The sequence below is a fragment of the Palaemon carinicauda genome, chromosome 2, assembly GCF_036898095.1.
Source record: "Palaemon carinicauda isolate YSFRI2023 chromosome 2, ASM3689809v2, whole genome shotgun sequence".
NCBI lineage: Eukaryota > Metazoa > Arthropoda > Malacostraca > Decapoda > Palaemonidae > Palaemon > Palaemon carinicauda.
The window spans coordinates 35,972,378-35,996,056 of record NC_090726.1 but is presented as its reverse complement, the minus strand read 5'-3'; the positions used below and the strand labels follow the sequence as shown (position 1 = coordinate 35,996,056).

Genomic DNA, 23,679 nt, shown 5'->3' with positions numbered 1-23,679 from the left:
GGTGTGTAGAAGGACTGGGTAGAAGGAATTATGTAGTTGTCATGGGAGATTTAAATGCTAGAGTGGGCGCTGGAGAGGTAGAAGGTGTCATTGGGAAGTATGGCGTACCAGGTGAAAATGAGAGTGGTGAGAGACTGGTAGATGTGTGTGTTGAGCAAGAGATGGTGATAAGTAATAGCTTTTTCAAAAAGAAAGATAAAAACAAGTATACATGGGTAAGAGTGGCAAATGGAAGAGTGGTAGAAAGGGCGTTAATGGATATGTGTTGATAACTAAAAGAATGTTTGGAAGATTGAAAGACGTGCATGTGTTTAGGGGTATGGCTAATTGTATGTCTGATCATTTTTTGGTGGAAGAAAAATTAGTTGTAGCAAAAGAGTGGGAGAATAGAGTAGGGGGATGTAAAAGGGAGCTAGTGAGGGTTGAAGAGCTAATAAAACCGGGGGTAAAAACTAAGTATCAAGAAAGGTTGAAAATGGCATACGACAGAGTGAAAGTAAGAGAAACTGGTAATTTAGAGGAGTGGAAGTTAGTAATAGAAAATTTTGTTGGGATTACAAGTGATGTGTGAGGCAAGAAGTTTGTTGGAGGCAGCATGAGGAAGGGCAGTGAATGGTGGAATGAAGGCGTTAAGGTAAAAGTGGAAGAGAAAAAGAGGGTTTTTGAAGAATGGCTGCAGAGTAAGTATGAAAGATATAGAGAGAAAAATGTGGAAGTAAAGCACAAGGTAAGTGAGGCAAAGAGGGTAGCTGACCTGAGGTGGGGTCAGAGATTGAGTCGTTCGTATGAAGAGAATAAAAAAAAGTTTTGGAAAGAAGTGAAGAGAGTAAGGAAGGCTGGTTCAAGAATTGAAGAGACAGTGAGAGATGTAAATGGAACTTTGTTAAAAGGAGAGGGGGCAAGGAAAAGGTGGGCGGAATATTTTGAAAGTTTACTGAATGTTGAGGATCATAGGGAGGCAGATATAATTGCTGTTGCAGGTGTTGAGGTGCCGGTGATAGGAGATGAGAATGAAAGAGAGATTACAAGAGAGGAAGTGAGGAGAGCACTAGATGGAACAAGAGTAGAAAAAAGCATCTGGTATGGATGGTGTGAGAGCTGAGATGTTGAAGGAAAGGGGTGTGACTGTATTTGAATGGTTGGTGAGATTGTTTAATATGCGTTTTGTGTTGTCGATGGTACCAGTAGATTGGGTTTGTGCATGTATTGTACCACTGTATAAGGGTAAGGGAGATGTGCATGAGTGTTGTAATTCAAGGGGTATTAGTTTCTTGAGTGTAGTTGGAAAAGTGTATGGTAGAGTACTGATTAATAGGATTAGGGATAAAACAGAGAATGCAATCTTAGAAGTACAGGGTGGTTTTAGAAGGGGTAGGGGTTGTATGAATCAGATTTTTACAGTTAGGCAGATATGCGAGAAATATTTAGCAAAGGTAAGGAGGTGTATGTTGCGTTTATGGATGTGGAGAAAGCATAAGATAGAGTTGATAGGGAAGCAATGTGGAATGTGATGAGGTTATATGGAGTTGATGGAAGGTTATTGCAAGCAGTGAAAAGTTTCTACAAAGTTAGTAAAGCATGTGAAAGGATAGGAAATGAAGTGAGCGATTGGTTTCCAGTGGGAGTGGGGCTGAGACAGGGATGTGTGATGTCGCCGTGGTTGTTTAACTTGTATGTTGATGGAGTGATGAGAGAGGTGAATGCTCGAGTGCTTGAACGAGGATTGAAACTGGTAGACGAGAATGACCATGAATGGGAGGTAAATAAGTTGTTGTTTGCGGATGATACTATACTGGTTGCAGACGCGGAAGAGAAGCTTGGACGATTAGTGACAGAATTTGGAAGGGTGTGTGAGAGAAGGAAGTTGAGAGTTAATGTGGGTAAGAGTAAGGTTATGAGATGTACGAGAAGGGAAGGTGGTGCGAGGTTGAATGTCATGTTGAATGGAGAGTTACTTGAGGAGGTGGATCAGTTTAAGTACTTGGGATCTGTTGTTGAATTGAATTGAATATAGGGTTTAGGCATTAAGCCAAGCACTAGGGATGGGGTCTGTTGTTGCAGCAAATGGTGAGTGGCAGCAGATGTACGTCAGAGAGTGAATGAAGGATGCAAATTGTAGGGGCAGGTAAGGGAGTGGTAAAAAATAGAGGGTTGGGCATGAATGTAAAGAGAGTTCTGTATGAGAAAGGGTTTGTATCAACTGTGATGTATGGATCGGAGTTACGGGGAATGAAAGTGACGGAGAGACAGAAATTGAATGAGTTTGAGATGAAGTGTCTGAGGAGTATCGCTGGTATATCTCGAGTAGATAGGGTTAGGAACGAAGTAGCGAGGGTGAGAACGGGTGTAAAAAATGAGTTAGCAGCTAGAATGGATATGAATGTGTTGAGGTGGTTTGGCCATGATGAGAGAATGGAAAATGCCTGTCTGCTAAACTGCAAAAGGTGATGAATGCAAGAGCTGATGGGAGAAGTACAAGAGGAAGGTCAAGGTTTGGGTGGATGGATAGAGTGAAGAAAGCTCTGAGTGATAGGAGCATAGATGTGAGAGAGGCAAGAGAGCGTGCTAGAAATAGGAATGAATGGCGAGCGATTGTGACGCAGTTCCGGTAGGCCCTGCTGCTTCCTCCGGTGCCTTGGATGACCGCGGAGGTAGCAGCAGTAGGGGATTCAGCCTTATGGAGCTTCATCTGTGGTGGATAACGGGGGAGGGTGGGCTGTGGCACCCTAGCAGTACCAGCCGAACTCAGTCGAGTCCCTTGTCTGGCTGGAAGGAACGTAGAGAGGAAAGGTCCCCCATTTTGTTTCATTTGTTTGATGTCGGCTACCCCCCAAAATAGGGGGAAGTACCTTGGTATATGTATGTACTAATGCATGTTTCTGTAGAGGTAGACTAAACGTTATAAGTTTGTGTACTGGGAAGATAGTACATTTTTCTTCAACTTTTATATCAGATACAACATTATTCATGTCATCACTTAAAGCTAAGTCCAACGTATGCCCAGTTGAAGTAGTTGTACAGTCGACATTATTCACAGGATTTGATGCATCATCCATCCAAAAATTGAAGTCTCCACAGATAACTAATTAGTTTTCCTCCATGATAATCATCTCAATGAGAGCACGGAATTCTTCAAATGAGATACTAGTGTTTGGTCTAGGAGGTTTGTAGATTGTTACAAAGGATATTTAGCGTGAAGTTTATTTCTATATATTCAAAGCTTGTTACACAAGTTCTTTTCAACATTTTGAGATTTGAGTCACTTTTATGGATAAAGAGTCCAACACCCCCACCAGACCTACCTCTCGGTATGTGAAAGAAGGTGTGTGGGGGAAGCGTCATTTCAGTGATCTTTGCCTCGTCCAAGTTATTTAACCAAGTTTCAGATAATGCTAGCATATCCAAATATTTCTCGTTTATCAGTTCTCAAATTTGAATAGTCTTGTTACCTACAGATTGTATATTTACATAGCCACAGTTTATAACATCCTTATTAACCATGATCCATATTTTTTGCTAGTCTTTTCAATTCAAAGTCAAAAGATTTGCAGTCTCTAGAATTTACTATGTGGTCACTTGGATTGTTTAACTTTGAGCAGTTTATACACTTTGACACTTACGAAGTACACTCCTTGATGGAGTGTTTTCCTGAACATTTGCCGCAGACTCTATCTTCATTCTTGGACTTGCAATCTTTTTCAAAATGTCCATACCTCTGACAGTGGAAGCAGGTGATCACGTGGTACCTATCACGTATGTTATGAGTACCCCATCGTAACGGAACTTTGTCCCCATTATCATGAATAGCCTTCTGAACTTCAGGATCCCATTTCAGCATATAGTGGGTGGTCCCCCTCCCCAAGGCATTTTTTTCAGGACTACTCTTATCTTCTCTTCTATATTTTGGATTTGGTCCTAGCAGCAATTTCTTTGAATCAAAGCATTTTTTATATTATCTTCATCATTGTAGACATTGCATATCATTATTTTATGGTTTTAGTATTCCAATTTTTCTCATTTCAGTGTCAGCCACCAATGTCTGAGTTTTGTTTGCCGCCTCTTCTCTGATCGTTTTGTTTGCAAAGTTTACAACAACATTTCCATTCGTAATTGACCTCGTGTTAAGTATAGGAATGTCTTTAAGTGCTTGTTCAACCTCGTTTTCTTTCAGTAATTTTAGTTGTGTTATTAGTTGACTTAATTATCAACAGATTTTTTTCCCTTAACTTTGTCAGCAAATGTCGAATTCTCCGGTTTTGGGTCTATCAATGTTTGAAGTGTTGCTTTAATTGATTCCATATCCATGGCATGAATGCCAACTTTCTCAGTGAGGTCGGTAGTCTGGGTAAAATTCGCTGCGTGTGTGCTAAGGTCCGCAAGTTTGTTTTCCAAGTCATTTATTTTCTGCGTCTTGTTCGTTCAGGGCCAATCCTCTCACATTCACATCTTCCTTTAATATTGATATTAATAAATAGGCTTGTCTGGCTTCACGTACGCAGTGTGGGCAAAACCAATCTAGGTTATTCCGTTCATTAACAGCGATGCCTGTCACTATACGCCCACATTTCTTATGGTAGAGTCTATTATAGTCACATCCAATCCATTTTTTCTGGTCTCCCTCCGTGGTTTCACATACGAGGCAGAAATAGTTATGAACAAACATAGTGTACTGTTTCTTATCACTTAGGTTTCTCCATAAGATTAACTAATATCTTTTCAATGGTATTCTAAGCGAGAAACAGAAAGCTAAAAACACGACCCGCAACACGTCCACACTCTGCCACAGTCCAAACCAAATGACAGTGCCACAGATTAATATCAAATTAACATGAGAGTCAGCAGCTTTAGGGCAGACAGGAGAACAATATTTGAAACAGGGTAGAATGAAAGAAGTAAAAAATTTCTTCAGAATAAATTGATCACCGAAAATCTTGAAAGACTTACTCAATGAGCCATTTTTGTGTGCAATTGAAGAAGAAAAGGGCTGAATGTGTTTCTCAAAAGTAAATTTATAATATAGAATCAAGCTTAAAATTCTAAAGGAATTCTATATAGTTGAAAAACTTCAATGCAAAGACCTGGATATTGAGGAGCAACTGTCCTGAACCTACTTACAATCATTCTTTGAGTTTTGTTAGGGTTTTATTTCATGCCCCTAAATTTACACTAAGCACTAATTTTAACTAGCTCTGCATTAGGGGATTCAGGAGATGGAATTGATGCAAAGAGAGTAGCATCATCTGCATATACAACAAGCTTGTGTTTTAGGCCAAACCACAGATCATGTGTAGCTAGGACGTATCTTTCAGTCTGCCTTGTACATATATTGGGTGTGGTCATCACTTACATGGGTGAGGTAGAATTGCCAATATATTGCATATGATATCTGCTGGACCCTACATATTCAATATTCACATCACTGAAGCCCCAGTAATTAAGTCAAGTTTTAACCCAAGTGACAAACTATTAACCACAATGGATTATATACTCTGACAACTAGAACCAGTCATAAAAGTGCATATACATTAAGCATATATATTAAAAGGTTTTAACTTTGCAAGTAGGTTACTTTTGATTTTTTGGGAGACACCCTTTCATCAGTCACCAAACTAGTTTCATATCTGACATTTGTGCATTAGAGAATCTTCTAACAAAACAACCCTTCCACCAGTCACCAGTTTCATATCTGACATTTGTTGGCAAGAGAATCTTCTAACAAAAACAACAATTCTATCATTCACCAAATTACTTTCATATCTGACATTTGTTGGTAAGAGAATCTTCTAACAAAAAAAAATCCTTCCATCAGTCACCAAACTAGTTTCATATCAGACATTTGTGAGTAAGAGAATCTTCCAACAAAACAATCTTTCCATCAGTCACCAAACTAGTTTCATATCAGACATTTGTGGGTAAGAGAATATTCTAACAAAACAACCCTTCCATCAGTCACCAAACTAGTTTCATATCAGACATTTGTGGGTAAGAGAATATTCTAACAAAACAACCCTTCCATCAGTCACCAGTTTCATATCTGACATTTGTGGGTAAGAGAATCTTCTAACAGAACAACCCTTCCATCAGTCACCAAACTAGTTTCATATCAGACATTTTTTGGTAAGAGAATCTTCTAACAAAACAGCCCTTCCATCAGTCACCAAACTAGTTTCATATCAGACATTTGTGGGTAAGGGAATATTCTAACAAAACAACCCTTCCATCAGTCACCAAACTAGTTTCATATCAGACATTTGTTGGTAAGAGAATATCCTAACAAAACAACCCTTCCATCAGTCACCAAACTAGTTTCATATCAGACATTTGTGGGTAAGAGAATATTCTAACGAAACAACCTTTCCATCAGTCACCAAACTAGTTTCATATCAGACATTTGTGGGTAAGAGAATATTCTAACAAAACAACCCTTCCATCAGTCACCAGTTTCATATCTGACATTTGTGGGTAAGAGAATCTTCTAACAGAACAACCCTTCCATCAGTCACCAAACTAGTTTCATATCAGACATTTGTGCATTAGAGAATATTCTAACAAAACAACCCTTCCATGAGTCACCAAACTAGTTTCATATCAGACATTTGTGGGTAAGAGAATATTCTAACAAAACAACCCTTCCATCAGTCACCAAACTAGTTTCATATCAGACATTTGTGGGTAAGGGAATATTCTAACAAAACAACCCTTCCATCAGTCACCAAACTAGTTTCATATCAGACATTTGTGGGTAAGAGAATATTCTAACAAAACAGCCCTTCCATCAGTCACCAAACTAGTTTCATATCAGATATTTGTGGGTAAGAGAATATTCTAACAAAACAGCCCTTCCATCAGTCACCAAACTAGTTTCATATCAGATATTTGTGGGTAAGAGAATATTCTAACAAAACAGCCCTTCCATCAGTCACCAAACTAGTTTCATATCAGATATTTGTGGGTAAGAGAATATTCTAACAAAACAGCCCTTCCATCAGTCACCAAACTAGTTTCATATCAGATATTTGTGGGTAAGAGAATATTCTAACAAAACAGCCCTTCCATCAGTCACCAAACTAGTTTCATATCAGATATTTGTGGGTAAGAGAATATTCTAACAAAACAGCCCTTCCATCAGTCACCAAACTAGTTTCATATCAGACATTTGTGGATAAGAGAATATTCTAACAAAACAACCATTCTATCAGTCACCAAACTAGTTTCATATCAGACATTTGTGGGTAAGAGAATATTCTAACAAAACAGCCCTTCCATCAGTCACCAAACTAGTTTCATATCAGATATTTGTGGGTAAGAGAATATTCTAACAAAACAGCCCTTCCATCAGTCACCAAACTAGTTTCATATCAGACATTTGTGGATAAGAGAATATTCTAACAAAACAACCATTCTATCAGTCACCAAACTAGTTTCATATCAGACATTTGTGGGTAAGAAAATATTCTAACAAAACAACCCTTCCATCAGTCACCAAACTAGTTTCATATCAGACATTTGTGGGTAAGAGAATCTTCTAACAGAACAACCCTTCCATCAGTCACAAAACTAGTTTCATATCAGACATTTGTGGATAAGAGAATATTCTAACAACCCTTCCATCAGTCACCAAACTAGATTCATATCAGACATTTGTGGATAAAAGAATATTCTAACAAAACAACCCTTCTATCAGTCACCAAACTAGTTTCATATTAGACATTTGTGGGTAAGAGAATTTTCTTACAAAACAACCCCTCCATAAACTAGTCACCAAACTAGTTTCATATCAGACATTTGTGGGTAAGAGAATTTTCTTACAAAACAACCCTTCCATAAACAACCCTTCCATCAGTCACTAAACTAGCTTCATATCAGACATTTGTGGGTAAAAGAATCATCTAACAAAAGAAGACTTCCATCAGTCACCAAACTAGTTTCATATCAGACATTTGTGGGTAAGAGAATCTTCTAACAAAACAACCCTTCCATCAGTCTCCAAACTACTGTTTCATATCAGACATTTGTGGAGAAAAGAATCTTCTAAAAGCATACAATGCATGAGGTTTACATTACACTCTCAAATATTATAATGTAAAATGCTAAAATACTGCATTTATATTAAAAGTTACATTAGATGTTCATGCCATTATGAAAATCAATGAAATCAACAAATTTTCTTACAGTGATGCCAGAAGCCTCCACTTTACTTTTTGTGAACTTCTCTAGAATGGTTAGTTTATCATCTGAATGAATTGAAGTCAAAGGTAAATCTCCATCGTGGTGGGATTCAGTAACGTTCAATATCTCCAGGACGTTCAACATATCCTCCAGTGACTTCAGCCCCTGTTTTATGGAAAAGATTCTGCTTTCTTATTCAGATTTCACACGTAAAACTACTGTGAGTAGATTTTTAAATGATAAATATATTATTAGATAGAACACTACATTATCACCAGTCAATTTGTCCAACAGATTACCTCTACAGATCAACTCATTAATGTTATTTGAAATATGAGTAATATGTTTACTGTTGGATAATATATTGGAAGCATAATTCAACAAAACTGCTAGAATTTTAAATAAATGTTTAAAAATAATTTTTGTAAGGTTTGTCCGATTTGAGGATATGACAAATTCTTACAATGGCAAACCCGTTCACACCTGTATTTTACATGTTAATGTTGTTCTGATTACCCAGAGAATGTATGTGAAATGATTTCTTCCAACTACTCGATGAATAATGTGTACTTCTTGAGGTTTACAGTGAATCATGTCTTTAAGGTTAAAGAGTTTTCATGATAGTCGAGGTAGGTCAATACTTTGAATTAGTTTGGTCATAAGGAAAGCATGGCAGATATGTTGGTTAAAAGGAAAAAATTACGCATTTTGGAAAATTTAAGAATGTTTAGTGTTCCTTAATTACTTCTTATTTAATAGAAATTTTAAGCATCTTTATTTATTGTAGATATCTTTTAATTCAATGGAATTTTATAGAATGTTTACTTTTTTTCATTGATGACTTTCATGAACCTGGGTACTGTACTCTAAAACTACCTCCATATCAACCTGGCTACACAAGAAGATGGATATAAACATGACAAATTCGTAGATAATTTATATTTTTCCTAACGATACAAACCTTTGCTATTTATTTAGGGGTATTACTTTTTGAGAAAATGAAAGGACGAGCCATTAAAATTTAGTTCCCCCAACCTTCTGCTACTTGTCCAATAAGGAGCTTGAGGTATACAACCAGCTGTTGTGTAGCCACCACAGGACCGATAGAGATCGTATCGAGTTCCTGTGGGTAACGCCTTGCCGGAGAAAGGTTGTGAAAGTCACCTGGAGCATTGACACCCTTGCTTGTAAAACCTGTGTCACAGAGTAATCTACCTTAAGGGCATAGCTATGCTCCTGACATCGTGAGTCGACATGTTGGAGGAGGATCTGAATTCAGGGCGTAATTGATGACTCTGTGAATCCAGCAGAGATGAAGTTTTGGTTTATCTTCCTTCTGTCTCCCCCAGTGCTGATGACAAGAGAAGGGACCCGGGTGGGCTGTTGGCATTCTCTTAAGGTAGAGCCTCATAGCTTACCCCCAAGTACAGTAACAGATGATATGGATCGTCAGTTACCGAGTGTAGGATCTGTCACCTCTGGAGACTGTGTCTGGCGACATACTCGGGGACGAAACTGAACGTTGCCTTTCACTATTCTCATTAATGGGCGATGTCGAAAGAGACACCATGAAGTTCCTTGATTCGTATGGCTGCTGTCAGTGTGTAGGAACACTGTCTTCTAAACCAGATGAAAATTTGTTGCCGGGTGAATTGGAACATAAGGAAGTCTCCTTAGAGACTGGAGAACTTGACCCATGTTCTGAGAGGAAGGTCTCAATCCCGACTGGGAAAAGGCAAGTTGTAAGTCCGTATGAGTTAGGAAAGATCTAGCAATGAGGGGATGTCCCTTCCTTTCAGTTTGAAGGCGAGGCTCAAGGTTGAGTTATCGTCTTTACCTGTTGAAACGGAAAAGGGGGGGGGGGGGGGGGCTTTTCCTCTTGCATACACTGGAGGATTCCGCTATTGCTGGAATAGAGGTATCCACTGGAGAGATACGCTTTCCCATGACAACAACCACAGAAGATGATATACTGCCTGGTAGACTGATGCTGACGAATTCTTCAGATATCTAGACAACCTTTTCGCAACTTATTGCGAAAAGCCTCTGTGAGAGAGGAGGTACTGGGTAGTCTCCAGGCGTACAATCATAGCAAAGCTATAGCTTGTGGTAGATGTCGAAGTGTGGTTGTCTGTGACGTGGAGAGGGTTCTCTTGGAGGCTCTATCACGAGCTGCAGAAGGTTTGGAAACCATTCTGCGTAATGCCATAGCGGAGCTATGAGAGCCCTTGGGAGGGTGACCGATGTTCTAGCCTTCTTGAGTACCATTCTCCAGACAAAACAGGGACGAGACGTAAACGTCATTGTTGTACCCACGGTTGTTGGCATGCTTCTTGCCAGAGAGCCTTGGGGTCTAGGACTGGGGAGCAGTGGAAGCCTGAGGTTCAGGGGCGTTGCGAACAAATCCCTAGTTGAAGAACCCCGTAAAGTCGGGACTTTGTCGGCTGCAAGGTGATCCAAAGACCATTCGTTACACCTTATCTGAGATGCTGTGCACTGATTGTCAGCGAGCACATTCCTCTAGTCTGGCATGAAGCGGGCTGCTAGTGGTACCGAACGGACTTTGGCCCATCTTAGTATTTATACTGCAGGAAGGGAAGAGGCTGTGAGCAAGTTCCTTCTTGCTTGTCGATGTGAGCCTCTATGCGGTGTGGGGTGTTGTCGCTCATCACATCACTGAGTGGCCTGTTAGGAACTAATGAGGCTGTTGAAGGACCGGAAAGTTGGCCTTCATCTCTTTAAGAGATTTAAGTGAAGGTACTTTCGGACTCTGTCCAAAGGGCTGAGGTCGTGTGGTGCAGCACTATGGTCCCTACTACCTTCTTTTGATGTTTCTAAGCACAGCATCAAGTCCAAGGGGTGGGGAAGAATGAGAAGGTTATACCACTCCGTAGATTCTCGACTGACACCCATCCCTTATGGTTCTTCCAAATTTCTGGTCCCTTGGGGGTCAGAATGTCTGGGGGATCAAAGGCCTGATTCCAATCGAACTCAAGTCCCTCTGGGCTGGGAGTTCTTATTTTGAGAAAGGGTCTTGTGACTTTTCTACGTCAGTCTTTGATGAGAAGGTTTTGTGGAGATTGGTGTCTAGAATTATTCCCAGATACACCAGCCTTCTGAGAGGGAAGTAGGGAAGACTTCCACAGGTTTACCTTGATCACCAGATCTTGGTAAAAAGACTTCAGAAGTTCTGGTGCTAATGCAAAGTTGCCACCGAATCTGCTAAGGTCAGTCAGTTGTCCAGAAACGGAGGAGACAGAAGCTGAGCCAGTGTGACCAGGATGGGTGCAGTGGATAGACCGAAGCACAGTGCTCTGAACTGGTGTTTCTTGTTTGTCTAGACTGAATCCTCAATCCTTCCAAGAAGATGGATGGTTTGGGCCTGGAAGTATGCGACCTTTAGGTCCAGCGTGTAAATGAAGACCTGGGGTCTTGGCCCTTGTCCGAAACCCAACATGGTGTGGACATTGACCTAAAGGGACAGCTCCTTGCGGATCCTTCTGCATGGGAGATTGTTGACGCTGGTGTCTTGACTCGTGGCTTAAAGGATGGGACGCGATACCCTGTGTAAGGATTCTTCCCTGGGAGAGAACTCCTTCCACAGATAGAAGTAAGGCCACGCTTAACCTTACCATGCGCCCTGATGGGATTGATGCTTTTCCTTAGAGCAGCATCAGTCTGGCGAATGTTAATCAATGGTTAACGGCTGGGTATCGTGGTTACTGTGCAGTTGGAGAGTGCTTGCAAGTAGTCACCTGTCGACAAGCTGCTGATAAGGGTTGTCAATCATTTGCTGATCACTTTAGTGGATTGGTGTGATGGCGAACGGCCAGTAGCAAGAAGTGTGTTGTATGCCTTCTGATCTAGGGAACCACAGGCAGAGGTTGACTAGTAAGTCCGAGTCACGAACTGCTGGCGAATTGTTGATGATCGATGAATCGGTGATCTGTGAGCCGAAGATGGTAACTGACAGGCAGATGAAGGCTGTCTGGTCAGTCAGCCAAAGAAGGTTGGTGATTAATGAGTTGGTAATCTGCTTGGAAAGCCCTGAGAGACATCAGAATGGTTTAATGATAGTCGGTTGGTGATGGTGAGCCATTGATGATCAGTGATCGATCGCGGACCGGTGATCGGTGAGCTAAAGATCAGCAAGCTGACGTCGATGATCGAAGAAAGATGAGCTGCCCATCGGCGATCTAGTGATCAGCAAGCTGATGACTGGTTATTGACTAGCAATCGGCGATCAGCACGCTAGCAATCGGAGATCGTTAGCAATTGGAGAGACTAGAGGTCAATGATCAGAGAGAGATGAGCTAGCAATTGGCAATCTGGCAATCGGCGTGCTAGGGATCAGCAAACAGTGATCTAGCGATTAGTGGGTTGATGATTTCTTGTTTGCTGACGGTGGTACTATCAAGAAAAACTCCTGAAGAGAAAGGGACCAAGGGTTCCCTGTGAGGAGTCTCGACCGATGGTAGATGCGTTTGATTCCCCTTTGAAGATGGAATCTTCGGGATCTTGAACCCTTCTGTGAAGCCTCTTCCCTCTTTTCCCGGCAGCCATGCTGTTATGCGTTTGCAGGGAGAGGAATGGGGCAATGGTGACCTGTCAAAAAGTTTTTATTCTTTTTGCCTGTTGCGCGAGTGTGCTGGAGAGTACTGGAGCGATGGCACACAGGATGATGCTAGTGCTCAGTTTCTGCTGCAGTGCAGTTTTCGGTGAATGTGCAGAAGAGCGCTGGAGATCAGGCAAGCGCTGGTGCCCAGGTGAGCGCTGGCTCTTTGGCAAGAGCTGGCACATTGGCGAGCATTGGATCTGCCAGCACTGGTGCGCAGGTGAGCGCTGGCTCTTTGGCACAAGCTGGCGCATTGGATCTGAGATCGCAACTGCACATGAGAGCGCTGGATTTGAGAGCGCAGGAGAGTGCTGGATCTGAGAGCGTTGGGTCTTTGTGAAGAGCTGGCGCAATGGCGAGCGCTGTGTCTTTGTGAAAAGCTGGCGCATTGGCGAGCGCTGGATCTGAGAGCGCAAGTGAGCAGGAGAGTACTGGATCTGAGAGTGCAAGTGCGCAGCAGAGCGCTGGCACGCAGTAAGGCACCGTGTAAGGTTTTGGGCAGCCTCCCTAGAATGCGCACGGGAGCGCGAGGAAAGCTGCTAGCGCGAGTGAGCAAGAGTGCTGGCGCTCGCGAAGAAGACTGCTGGGCAACTCGTGTGGGAGATTGCTGGCGCGCTCGCATGGGAGATTGCTGGCGCGCTTGCGCGGAAGACTGCTGGTGCGCGCGGAAGAGGCGGAAGAGGGATGAAGCGTGCACGCGGAAGAGGGATGAAGCGTGCACGCGTAAGAGGGATGAAGCGCGCGCATGGAAGAGGGCTGACGCACGTGCGTGGACGGAAGAGTGCTGGCGCGCGCACGCAGATGACTGCTGGCGAGTGCAGAAGTAATGGTGCGCAGGAGAGAGCTGGCGCGCGCGGAAGAGTGCTGGCGTGTGTGGATGACTGCTGGCGCTCGCGGAAGTGATGGCGCGCAGAGAGAGCTGGTGCGCAGAGCAAGCTGGTGCGCAGAGATTGTTGGCGCGCAGGAGAGCACTGGCGCATAGTACAACAGTGGCAAAAGCCCGTGGGAGCGTGATAGAGCACAGGAGAATGCTGGCACGCAGGAGAGCGCTGGCGGTTAGGATAGCACTGGCGTGTAGGAGAGCACTGCCGCACAGGTGCAGATGAGTGCTGCCGCGCAGGCGCAGGAGATCGTTGGGCGAGCAGTAGACCAGGTGTGTGCTAAGGTTTGGTGAGCTCTGTTGCGCCGGTGACCGTAGGTTGGCTGGTGCGCTGGCAAACGTTGCTCTCTGTGTGGGAGGTTGCGTTGGTAGGTCGGCAGGTCAGCTGGTAGGACGATCAGGAACTGGGATGTGCCCTTTGGAAGGGCGAACATCCACCGATGGAGATCACGAACGATCCACGGAAGAGTACAGGACCAAAATCCATGGACTAGCTGCAGCGTCATCAGGAGAAGGTCCAGGAACAGATGACGCCCATGAGGGCCGGTGGACCAGCAAGCTGACCTTCAGCAGTAACAATCCTGCAGAGATGAGTCTCTATGAGTGGCCCCTCTCGCGAACGAGAGAGGTGATCAATTAGCAGGAGAAACTTGCCTAAGACTATGATCCGCCTCTAAAGGAAGAGAGACTCAGCAAGGGGGGAGCGTAGTCTAGGCGAAGTTCTCCCTTGGAAGGGAGTACTGGGGAGGACACTCTCCCTCGGAAGGGAAAGTTGTTCAACCCCTGGAGGCGAACCTCCTGGTAGCACTCTAAGATGATCTGAAGAGAGCGCTACCTGAGGAAGCGTAGCCAGAGCTAGTTCCAAGAAGATGAAGTGCTGATAAGGTGTTGCCACGGGCGTACTTCTAAGAAAAGGGATGATGTCCTATAAGGGCGGCAGTGACAGCAGATTCCCCAGGCATGAACAGAACAGCTCTGCTTCCTAGGCACTCTTAGTCGAACGAAGAAAATTGCATTGTTAACTGAGGAAAAATAAAATAAATTATGTAACAGAAAATTCCATCGGGAGGAACACCTAGTCCATGACGGGAAGAGGGACCACCGAGGGAACAAACATAAAATAAGTATTGCGCCCTCCCTTCTCCGGTCGACATCGATTGGTGAAGGGTAGCGGGGAGTAACTGTAATAAAACAAGAATTACTATTATTTAAATCAGCTAAAAATATTCACTAATAGGAAGAACCACTGATCCTCCGAAGGGAACTGCTCCCCACAGAGAAGTAGCTGAAAAGCTAAAATTACAAACAATTATAATTTAATTAAAAAATTGAGAAAAAAAATTGGAAGCGCAACCTGACTCACAAATGGGAAAGATGCTCCCCCGTTAGTACACTTTTGGAGGAACATGAAAGGTGAATCCATGTTTCCCTTAAGAAGAGGGAAAGGCGAAGACAACAGTTGAATGAGGAGGGTCCAAACGATGACGATTCCCCTGCGGCGGCGGCCGAGTCAATGGTAGGTTATATGCCTACAGGAAGACCGATGGAGAGGTCGGAAGGGAAGGTTCCCCGGCCTTGCCCAAGTGTCTTGAGAACCTGTTGTATATGTATCACACGCACAGCACAAACACTGAAAAGGAAACTTACAACATTTCTATGCATATATATATATATATATATATATATATATATATATATATATATATATACATAAACATTAAGAATGTTTTCATATATATATACATATAAGAAAAAGTAAGTGAAAAGACAAAAATTAATGGCAGTCCAGAATAAGCGAGGATGAAGAGCGGATACAACCGGTCTCCATCCGAGCCAAAAGTAAAGTGACCTAAATCACCGGTGTGTGAGTGGGAGTGGTAGCAAGCTACCCCCCCCCCCTGCTACGTCCCTGCTAACTAGCGGTGTGGGTAGGTAACCCTCGCTAAATTTTAATGGCTTGTTATTTCAGCTTCGCAGAAAGTAATACCCCTAAATAAGTAGCTGGGTTGTATTCCAGTTGCGGAACAACTAACTATATATAAACTCGGCTACTTGAAATGTTGTTACATACAACCTTAGCTACACATAAACATAACTACTCAAAAACAGACCACACATGACTTCATACAATCTGTCTACAATATTATTATTATCATTACTTGCTAAGCTACAACCCTAGTTTGAAAAGCAAGATGCTATAAGCCCAGGGGCTCCAACAGGGAAAATAGCCCAGTGAGGAAAGGAAACAAGGAAAAATAACATATCTTAAGAACAGTAACAACATTAAAATAAATATTTCCTAAATAAACTATAAACACTTTAACAAAACAAGAGGAAGAGAAATAAGATAGAATAGTGCGCCTGGTTTGATTTTGGAGTGTCCTTCTCCTAGAAGAGCTGCTTACCATAGCTAAAGTCTCTTCTACCTTTACCAAGGGGAAAGTGGCCACTGAACAATTACAGTGCAGTACAGTAGTTAACCCCTTGGCTGAAGAATTGTTTGATAATCACAGTGTTGTCAGCTGTATGAGGACAGAGGAGCATCTGTAAAGAATAGGCCAAACTATTTTGTGTATGTGTAGGCAAAGGGAAAATGAACCGTAACCAGAAAATAGGATCCATTGTAGTACTGTCTAGCCCATTAAAGGACCCTATAATTTTCTAATGGGTGGCTGGTGCCCTGGCCAACATACTACCTCTAATAAACCTGGCTACTCCAAGCCCGGCTAAACTAAAAATGATAAGTAGAAATTTAAGCGGCTGGAGATAAGCTCCGAGTAATCTGAGTGTGTGGTGTGTGTAAGAATCCAAAATTTTCCAACAAATCTTAAAAAGTTATATCTGAAAACAAAAGAAAAGTAAATCACCTTGTAAAAAGTAAAGCTCTACAGGGAATCAACACTGAGGCAAAATTTTGCAATGTTTGCACCAATTCCAATCATGTGAAATATCAAGAGAAGCTTTGCATTTTAATTCTTTAAAAGAAAACTTGACTTATCAGGAATATTACAAAATAAATTTTCCTTGCCCTCCAAGACCCCTCCTCCTTAAAAAGGCCATCCATTATACAAAATGACAAATTCGTAGATAATTTGTATTTTTCCTAACTATACAAACCTTAGCTATTTAATAGGGGTATTACTTTCGGCGTAGCTGAAATGACGAGCCATTAATCTTTAACGAGGGTTTACTACCCACACTGCTAGTTAGCGGGGGTAGGGGAGGGTAGCTTGCTAACCCCCCACCCCCTCTCACACACCTGTGCTTGAGCTCACTTTGCTTGGAGGTAGGACTTCAAGGGGGATAGGGCTGGCGGGCAAGTTTGGTTAAATAGTTAGGAAAAATATAAATTATCTACGAATTTGTCATTTGTTCCGTAACTGGAATACAAACCATGCTATTTAATAGGGGTCTCACCCATTAGGAAGGGTGGACGTCCCAGCCAGTATGGCTTTCGGCTTTGGCCGGGGACTCCTTATTTGAGTGTGTAAGCACCCAAGAAATAAGGAGTCCCTGAACCTCGCTAAAACCTTGCTACGCAAGGTCCGCGGCCTACGCAAGCTGTGTGTGAAGGTATGAAGAAGTGTGACTCGTCCTAGAAAGTTGTTCTGAAGTTCTTTAGATGGAAACTTGTAGACTAGGACTTTCCCAATACCACCTTGTCAGGGTATGGGGACGTAACAGTATTAATCTTAATACTAGGAACACAAGGGAGCATGGTTTACCTGCAGTGGTTTGAGGTCAGCTATGCAGAGAACCCAGGATGCTGCTTTCCCCAAGAGAGGGGATGATGAAAAAAAGAATAACGGCCAGTCAAACCTTTTCATTCATGCAGACTAAAACCGGGTAACAATGCCCTCAACCTTCTGCTACTTGTCCAATAAGGAGCTTGAGGTCTTAAACCAGCTGTTGTGCAGCCACCAGAGGACCGATAGAGAACGTATCGAGTCTCCTGTGGGTCACGTCTTGCAGAAAGTGGGATGTGAACGTTGTTTGGCGTTTCCACACCCCAGCTTGAAGAACCTGCGTCACTGGAAAATTTCTTTTGAAGGCCAGGGACCTAGCTATGCCTCTGACATCATGTACTCTGGGGCGACGTGACGGAGGAGGGTCTGGATTCAGTGCCAGGTCAATGACCCTGCGAATCCATGCAGAGATGGTGTTCTTGGTGACCCTCCTCTTAGTCCATCCTGTGCTGACGAATAGTGCTGGCACAGGAGGACGGGCTGCGGCTGTTCTTTTAAGGTACAGCCCCAAGCTCCTTACTGGGCATAGTAAGAGATGGTCTGGGTCATCTGTTACAGTATGGAGACTAGAAATCCGGAAGGAGTCGAATCAAGGATCTGCTACTCCTGGATTCTGAGTCTCAGCAATAAACTCAGGGACGAAGGTGAACGTTACCTCCCCCCATCCCCTTGAATGGGCAATGTCATACGAGACCATGAAGTTTGCTGACTCATTTGGCCGAGGACAAAGCTAGCAGGAACACCGTCTTCCAGGTTCGGTGGCGATCTGATGCCTGGCGTAATGGTTCATAGGGAAGTCTCTTAAGAGACCTGAGAACTCGAACTACGTTCCATGGGGGAGGTCTCACTTCCGACTGAGGGCAGGTAAGTTCATAACTACGTATGAGTAGAGAAAGTTCTAGCGATGAGGAAATGTCCATTCCTTTCAGTCTGAAGGCGAGACTTAAGGCTGAGCGATAGCCTTTCACTGCCGAGACTGAAAGGAGCATTTCTTCACGCAAATACACGAGGAACTCCACTATTGTTTGAATAGTGGCATCGAGTGGAGATACCCCTTCCACAACACCAACCACAGAAGACTTTCCACTTTGCCTAGTAGACTGCTGCTGAAGACATTCGCAGGTGTCCAGACATCCTGATCGCAACTTGTTGCGAAAATCCTCTCTCAGAGAGGAGATGCTGGATAGTCTCCAGGCGTAAAGCCGTAGTGAACCTACGGCTTTGTGGAAGATGTTGGCATGTGGTTGTTTGAGTAGATTGTGTCGTGGAGGGAGTTCTCTTGGTGGCTCCTTTAGGAGTTGCAGAAGGTCCGGGAACCATTCTGCATGATGCCACAGCGGAGCTATGAGAGTCATTGAAAGATTGACCTATGTTCTGGTCTTGTTGAGTACCCTCCTCATCAGACAGAACGGGGGAAAAGTGTAAACGTCGATGTTGTCCCACCGTTGTTGGAATGCATCTTGCCAGAGAGCCTTGGAGTCTGGGACTGGGGAACAGTACAGTGGGAGCCTGAAGTTCAGGGCCGTTGCGAAGAGGTCCACAGTCGGAGAACCCCACAAAGTCAGGACTTTGCTGGCTACTAGATGATCCAAAGACCACTCGGTACTCACTATCTGAGATGCTCTGCTCAGGTTGTCGGCGAGCACATTCCTTTTGCCCGGAATGAAGCGTGCCGATAGTCGTATCGAGTGGATTTCGGCCCATCTCAGTATCTCTACTGCTAGATGGGATAGTTGCTGCGAAAAAGTACCTCCTTATTTGCTGATGTAGGCCATTACTGTGGTGTTGTCGCTCATCACCACCACAGAGTGACTTGCCAGGTACTGTTAGAACTGTTGAAGGGCTAGAAAGATGGGCTTCATCTCTAGGAAATTTATGTGGAGGTACTTTTCTGACTGACTAAAGGCCTGAGGTCGTGTGGTGCAGCACGTGGGCCCCGCACCCTTTTTTTTGAAGCGTCCGAAAAGAGCATCAAATCCGGGGGGAGGACGAGAAGCTCCACTCCTTTTTGTAGGTTCTTGTCTGCCACCCACCACTGGAGATCCGTCAGTTCCGCAGGTCCCATAGGATGTGGATGTCCGGGGAGTCGTACGCTTGATTCCATCGGGACTTGATTCGCCACTGGAGGGATCTCATCCTGAGGCGACCATTGGGAACTAGACGGGCCAGCTATGAAAGGTGACCAAGGAGACATAACCACGATAGGGCTGGAAGTTCTTCTCGTCTGAGAAAAGGTCTTGCGACCTTCCTCAGCCTTGCTATCCTGTCGTCTGATGGGAAGGCTTTGTGGAGAGTGGTGTCTATAATCATGCCTAGGTATACCAGTCTTTGAGTGGGAAGCAGTGAAGACTTCTCAAGATTTACCATGATCCCCAGATCTTGGCAAAGTCTCAGAAGTTTGTCTCAGTGTTGAAGAAGGGTTGACACCGAGTATGCTAGGATTAACCAGCCGTCCAGAAAACGGAGGAGACGGATGCCAATCCTGTGTGCCCAAGATGATACTAGGGTGAACACTCTGGTGAAGACTTGTGGTACTGTGGAGAGACCGAAGCACAGCATGATGAACTGGTACTTTTTGTTGTCTAGGCTGAATCTTAAATACTTCCTCGAAGACGGATGGACTAGGATCTGGAAGTACGCGTCCTTTAGGTCCAGTGTGCACATGAAGTGTTGCGGTCTTACTGCTAGTCTGACTGTGTCCACCGTCTCCATGTTGAACGGAGTTTGTTTGACAAATTTGTTCAGAGCTGAGAGATAGATGACTGGTCTCCAGCCTCCAGACGCCTTCTTTACAAGAAAAAGTCGACTGAAGAAGCCTGGGGATCCGTCGAGGACCTCTTGGAGAGCGCCCTTCTTCAACAGGGTCTGGACTTCTGCCCGAAGGGCTTGCCCCCTTGCCGATCCCATGGCAAGGGATTTCAATGAAACTGGATTTGTCGTTAGGGGAGGTAGAGATGTTATGAACGGGACGCGATATCCTAGACTGATCACGGAGATTGTCCAGTTGCTTCCACCTGTTTGAGCAACTTTGTAGGCATCCCCCCACTGGTGGAAATGCAGGGGGACTGCCTATCCTAGTGTTTGCGTCCCTGGCTGCTCCCTCTAGGATTCTTGCCTCCCCTGGAGGACTTTTTGCCTTTCCTTTCTTTGACAGGAAAGGGCTTAGACACCAAGGTCTTCGCTGCTGTTGTCGTCGTAGTGGTCTTGACTGGACGGGACTGCTGTGGTGCTGGAGGCTTATAGGGCTTGGATGTTAAAGCCCTATGAAGGAGGGAGTCTTGATGAGACTTCCTCCACCTCTCAGCAGCATGTTCCACATCCTTAGGCTCGAACAAGACGGATCCCTCTAGGGAGGAATGTCTGAGCCTATTGATCTTGGCGCTAGGGACCTTCTGATGGAATCTCTCAGCTACTGCATCCCGACGTTTCAGGATGGTATTTGCCCACAAGTTCGAGACTTGGTGGGCCAGAAACTCGATCGTGCGAGTACCTGAGAGAAGGAAGATTTCCATAGCTTTCCTGGTACGTTCTTTGAAGTCCTCAGAACGTGTCAGGATACCTAAGGTCCCACTACAGATATTGAGCCACGAAGTGGCTTGCATAGCACACTTCTCAACTTTCTCCTGGTTGAGGATCTCGGCTGCTGAGAATGTGACCTGCCGGTTGGAGTCTCTCAAGAGGGACTCCCCTGGTTAGCTCTTCCAGCGAGTGGTGAAGCGGAAGAGCTAAACAAGGCTCCTTAAGGATCTCAAAGTACCTCCTCTGCTATACGCGAGGAGGTGGGAGGAGCTTGTTGGTGGCACCGGAACGGTTGGAGGACATCTCGTAGAGCTGTTGTGAGATCTTGTCCCTGATACTCTTAACCCCCTGAGACAGGGCAGTGCTGCACTGGTCTTGGAGGGTTTCTGAGTAATGTCCTTGCCCTCTCGAGGAGGGATCTCTGGGTCAGAAAACCCGTTGGAGCCCTTATTAGAGTCAGAACTTGCCAAAACGCATGTTCTGACTCTTGCTGGTCTCCTCCTGCTGTAGGACTTGCAGCGAAGTCTCCTTCTATCCCCAAAGGCTCTTCTTGGGAAGAGTCGCGGACATTCCCTGAGTGGCTAGCTGGCTCCATCCTAGTCCTAGCAGAGGACTTTGGCAATGTTTTGGAGTCCTTAGATTCCTTCCTGGGAAGGATGTAGGACTCGACAAGGGTGGCATGTTCCTTTCAATCCTCGACTGAGTAGACCCCTCGGTGCGAGGAGAGGTTTCCCCCATTGGTGCGATGGGGGAAAGTCTCTCTTAGCGTGATTCCTTTAGGGACGGGAAATCTTCGTCCGAAAGGGAAGGAGAGGCTGTCTGAGGAAAAGAAGGAACCTGCCTCGAAGGTCTGCGTGGAGTCAGTTTTACCCCTGGGGAAGTGACCGTCTCTGGAACTTCTCTTTTTCTCTTCAAAGGGGTAGAAGAAGCCATGGTTCTGTGTCCCAATTCAGAGAAGAAAGGCTTGAAAGCCTAAGTTACGGCTCTGATTAGTGCACAGAACCAGGGCTGTTGGCTGACAGACGCGCTGTCAGACATACTCTTTGAAGGGACAGGGATTGAAGGATCCCTGGGAGGAGTCACCATCATTGGCGGGTTCGCCTGTGGTGGCTTTGGGATCCTGGACCCCTCTGGATGTTTCCCTTCTCCCACAATGCGCGGTGGTATGCGCTTACGGGGAGGGGAATGAGGCGATGGCGACCTTGACGTACGTCGTTCAGTAGTCTCACGTGCAGGAGGATATTTACATTCGCGCGAGGGAGAATAAAGGCGCTCGCGCGAGGGAGAATAATGGCGCTCGCGCGAGGGAGAATAATGGCGCTCGCGCGCGGGAGATTGTTGGCGCGCGGGCACGCAGGATTATCACGTTGAGTGCGCGGGCAGGCGGGAGAGAGTTCGCGCGCATCTATTCCGGCCGTGGGGGGGGGGGGGGGGGGGCGGGCGCACAGGAGAAAGATCCCTAGCGGTTGGATCATGTGGGGTGTGCGGGAGCGCGGGAGAATGTTTGCGTGCACACTTTGGAGAGGATGGGCGAGTGTGCGCAGGGCGTGCGCGCAGAAGGCTAGCACGCAGGTGAGTGCTGGCGCGTTGATACTGGTTGGCGCGTGGGAGAAGCCAGCATTGCTGACTTCCCAGAAGTACTGCTTTCAGTAGATTGTTGGGGCGGAGGTTTTACCTGGCGCGTATGATGATGCACAGCATGGCACACAAGAGAGTTGGATGTTGGGCGCGTGTGCGCGCGCAGGAGACTGTTGGCGCGCGGGAGAGCGCTGGCGCGCTGGAGAGCGCTGGCGCGCTGGAGAGCGCCATTACGCAGAAGGTTGATGGCGCGCAGGTGGTTTGCGTGCAGGTGAGCGCTGGTGCGCAGGTGAGAGAGGGTGCGCAGCTGGGCGCGATCGCGTAGGAGAATGTTGGCGCGTGGACGCAGTTTGCACAGGGCGCGCAGGCAAGACCTGCCGCGCAGGAGAACGTGGGCGCATATGTGCATGAGGGCGTGCATAGCGCGTGATGGAGCTATGCTCCTGTTGGAGCGTATGCGCATGTTGGCGCATACGCCCTTGATGCCCTGTGTTAGGGTTTAGTGATGGGGCCTGATAAGCTACTAAGGAGCGTTCATCAGGTCTCGTTGGCGTGTAGCGCATATGTTGTTGGCGCGCAACAGCGTGCTTTGGTGGAGCCTTGTTAGGCCTATGTAAAAACGGCGACGGCAGGTCGGCAGGTCTGTCGGATGGAAGGTCAACGTGTCCTTTAAAAGGACGACCTTCCACCGAAGGAAATCACGAATGATCTGCAAAAAGGTCCACGACCAATGCAGGAGCAGTGATGGATGATTGGTCTCGAGGCTCCTCTGACGTGGACTGCATCGAAGATGTTGAACCAAAGAGGCGCCTCCTCACCGTAGGTGAAGGAAGGCCTCTATGGCGAAGAAGAAGGCAAGCCTTCCAACGAATGCGCCCTCTGGGGGCCGTTGGATCAGCAAGCTGACCTTCTGCAGTCCTCCGAAGAGGAGTGTCTATAAGTGAACTCCCCCAAGGGAAAGAAACACTAGCAGGAGAGACTGACGATGGACTTAGTTTCTCCCTCGTAGGTTGAACAGGAACAGGAAAATTTAAGCCATCAGCTACCGTAGAGTTTGGAGTGGAAGAGGTGATAGGTGATACCGTATTGGATACCTCTGACACCACAACGTCGACAAGAGACAGAGGATCAACCTCTGATGGTGACGACGATTGCTTGACAGCGGCACCCAA

General features: G+C 45.2%; 1 protein-coding gene across 2 annotated transcripts in view; it reads right to left on the bottom strand.

Moving 5' to 3' along the window:
* LOC137623796 (E3 ubiquitin-protein ligase trim-21-like) overlaps nucleotides 1-23,679 on the bottom strand; it is a 55,026-nt gene that overhangs the window by 12,310 nt on the left and 19,037 nt on the right. Inside the window, exon 3 of one of the 2 annotated variants that reach the window (XM_068354613.1) lies at nucleotides 8,173-8,334. The exons of the other annotated variant lie outside the window; for it this stretch is intronic. Coding sequence (XP_068210714.1) covers nucleotides 8,173-8,334 — 162 coding nt within the window. The remainder of the gene's footprint in view (nucleotides 1-8,172; nucleotides 8,335-23,679) is intronic. 2 annotated transcript variants of the gene reach the window in all.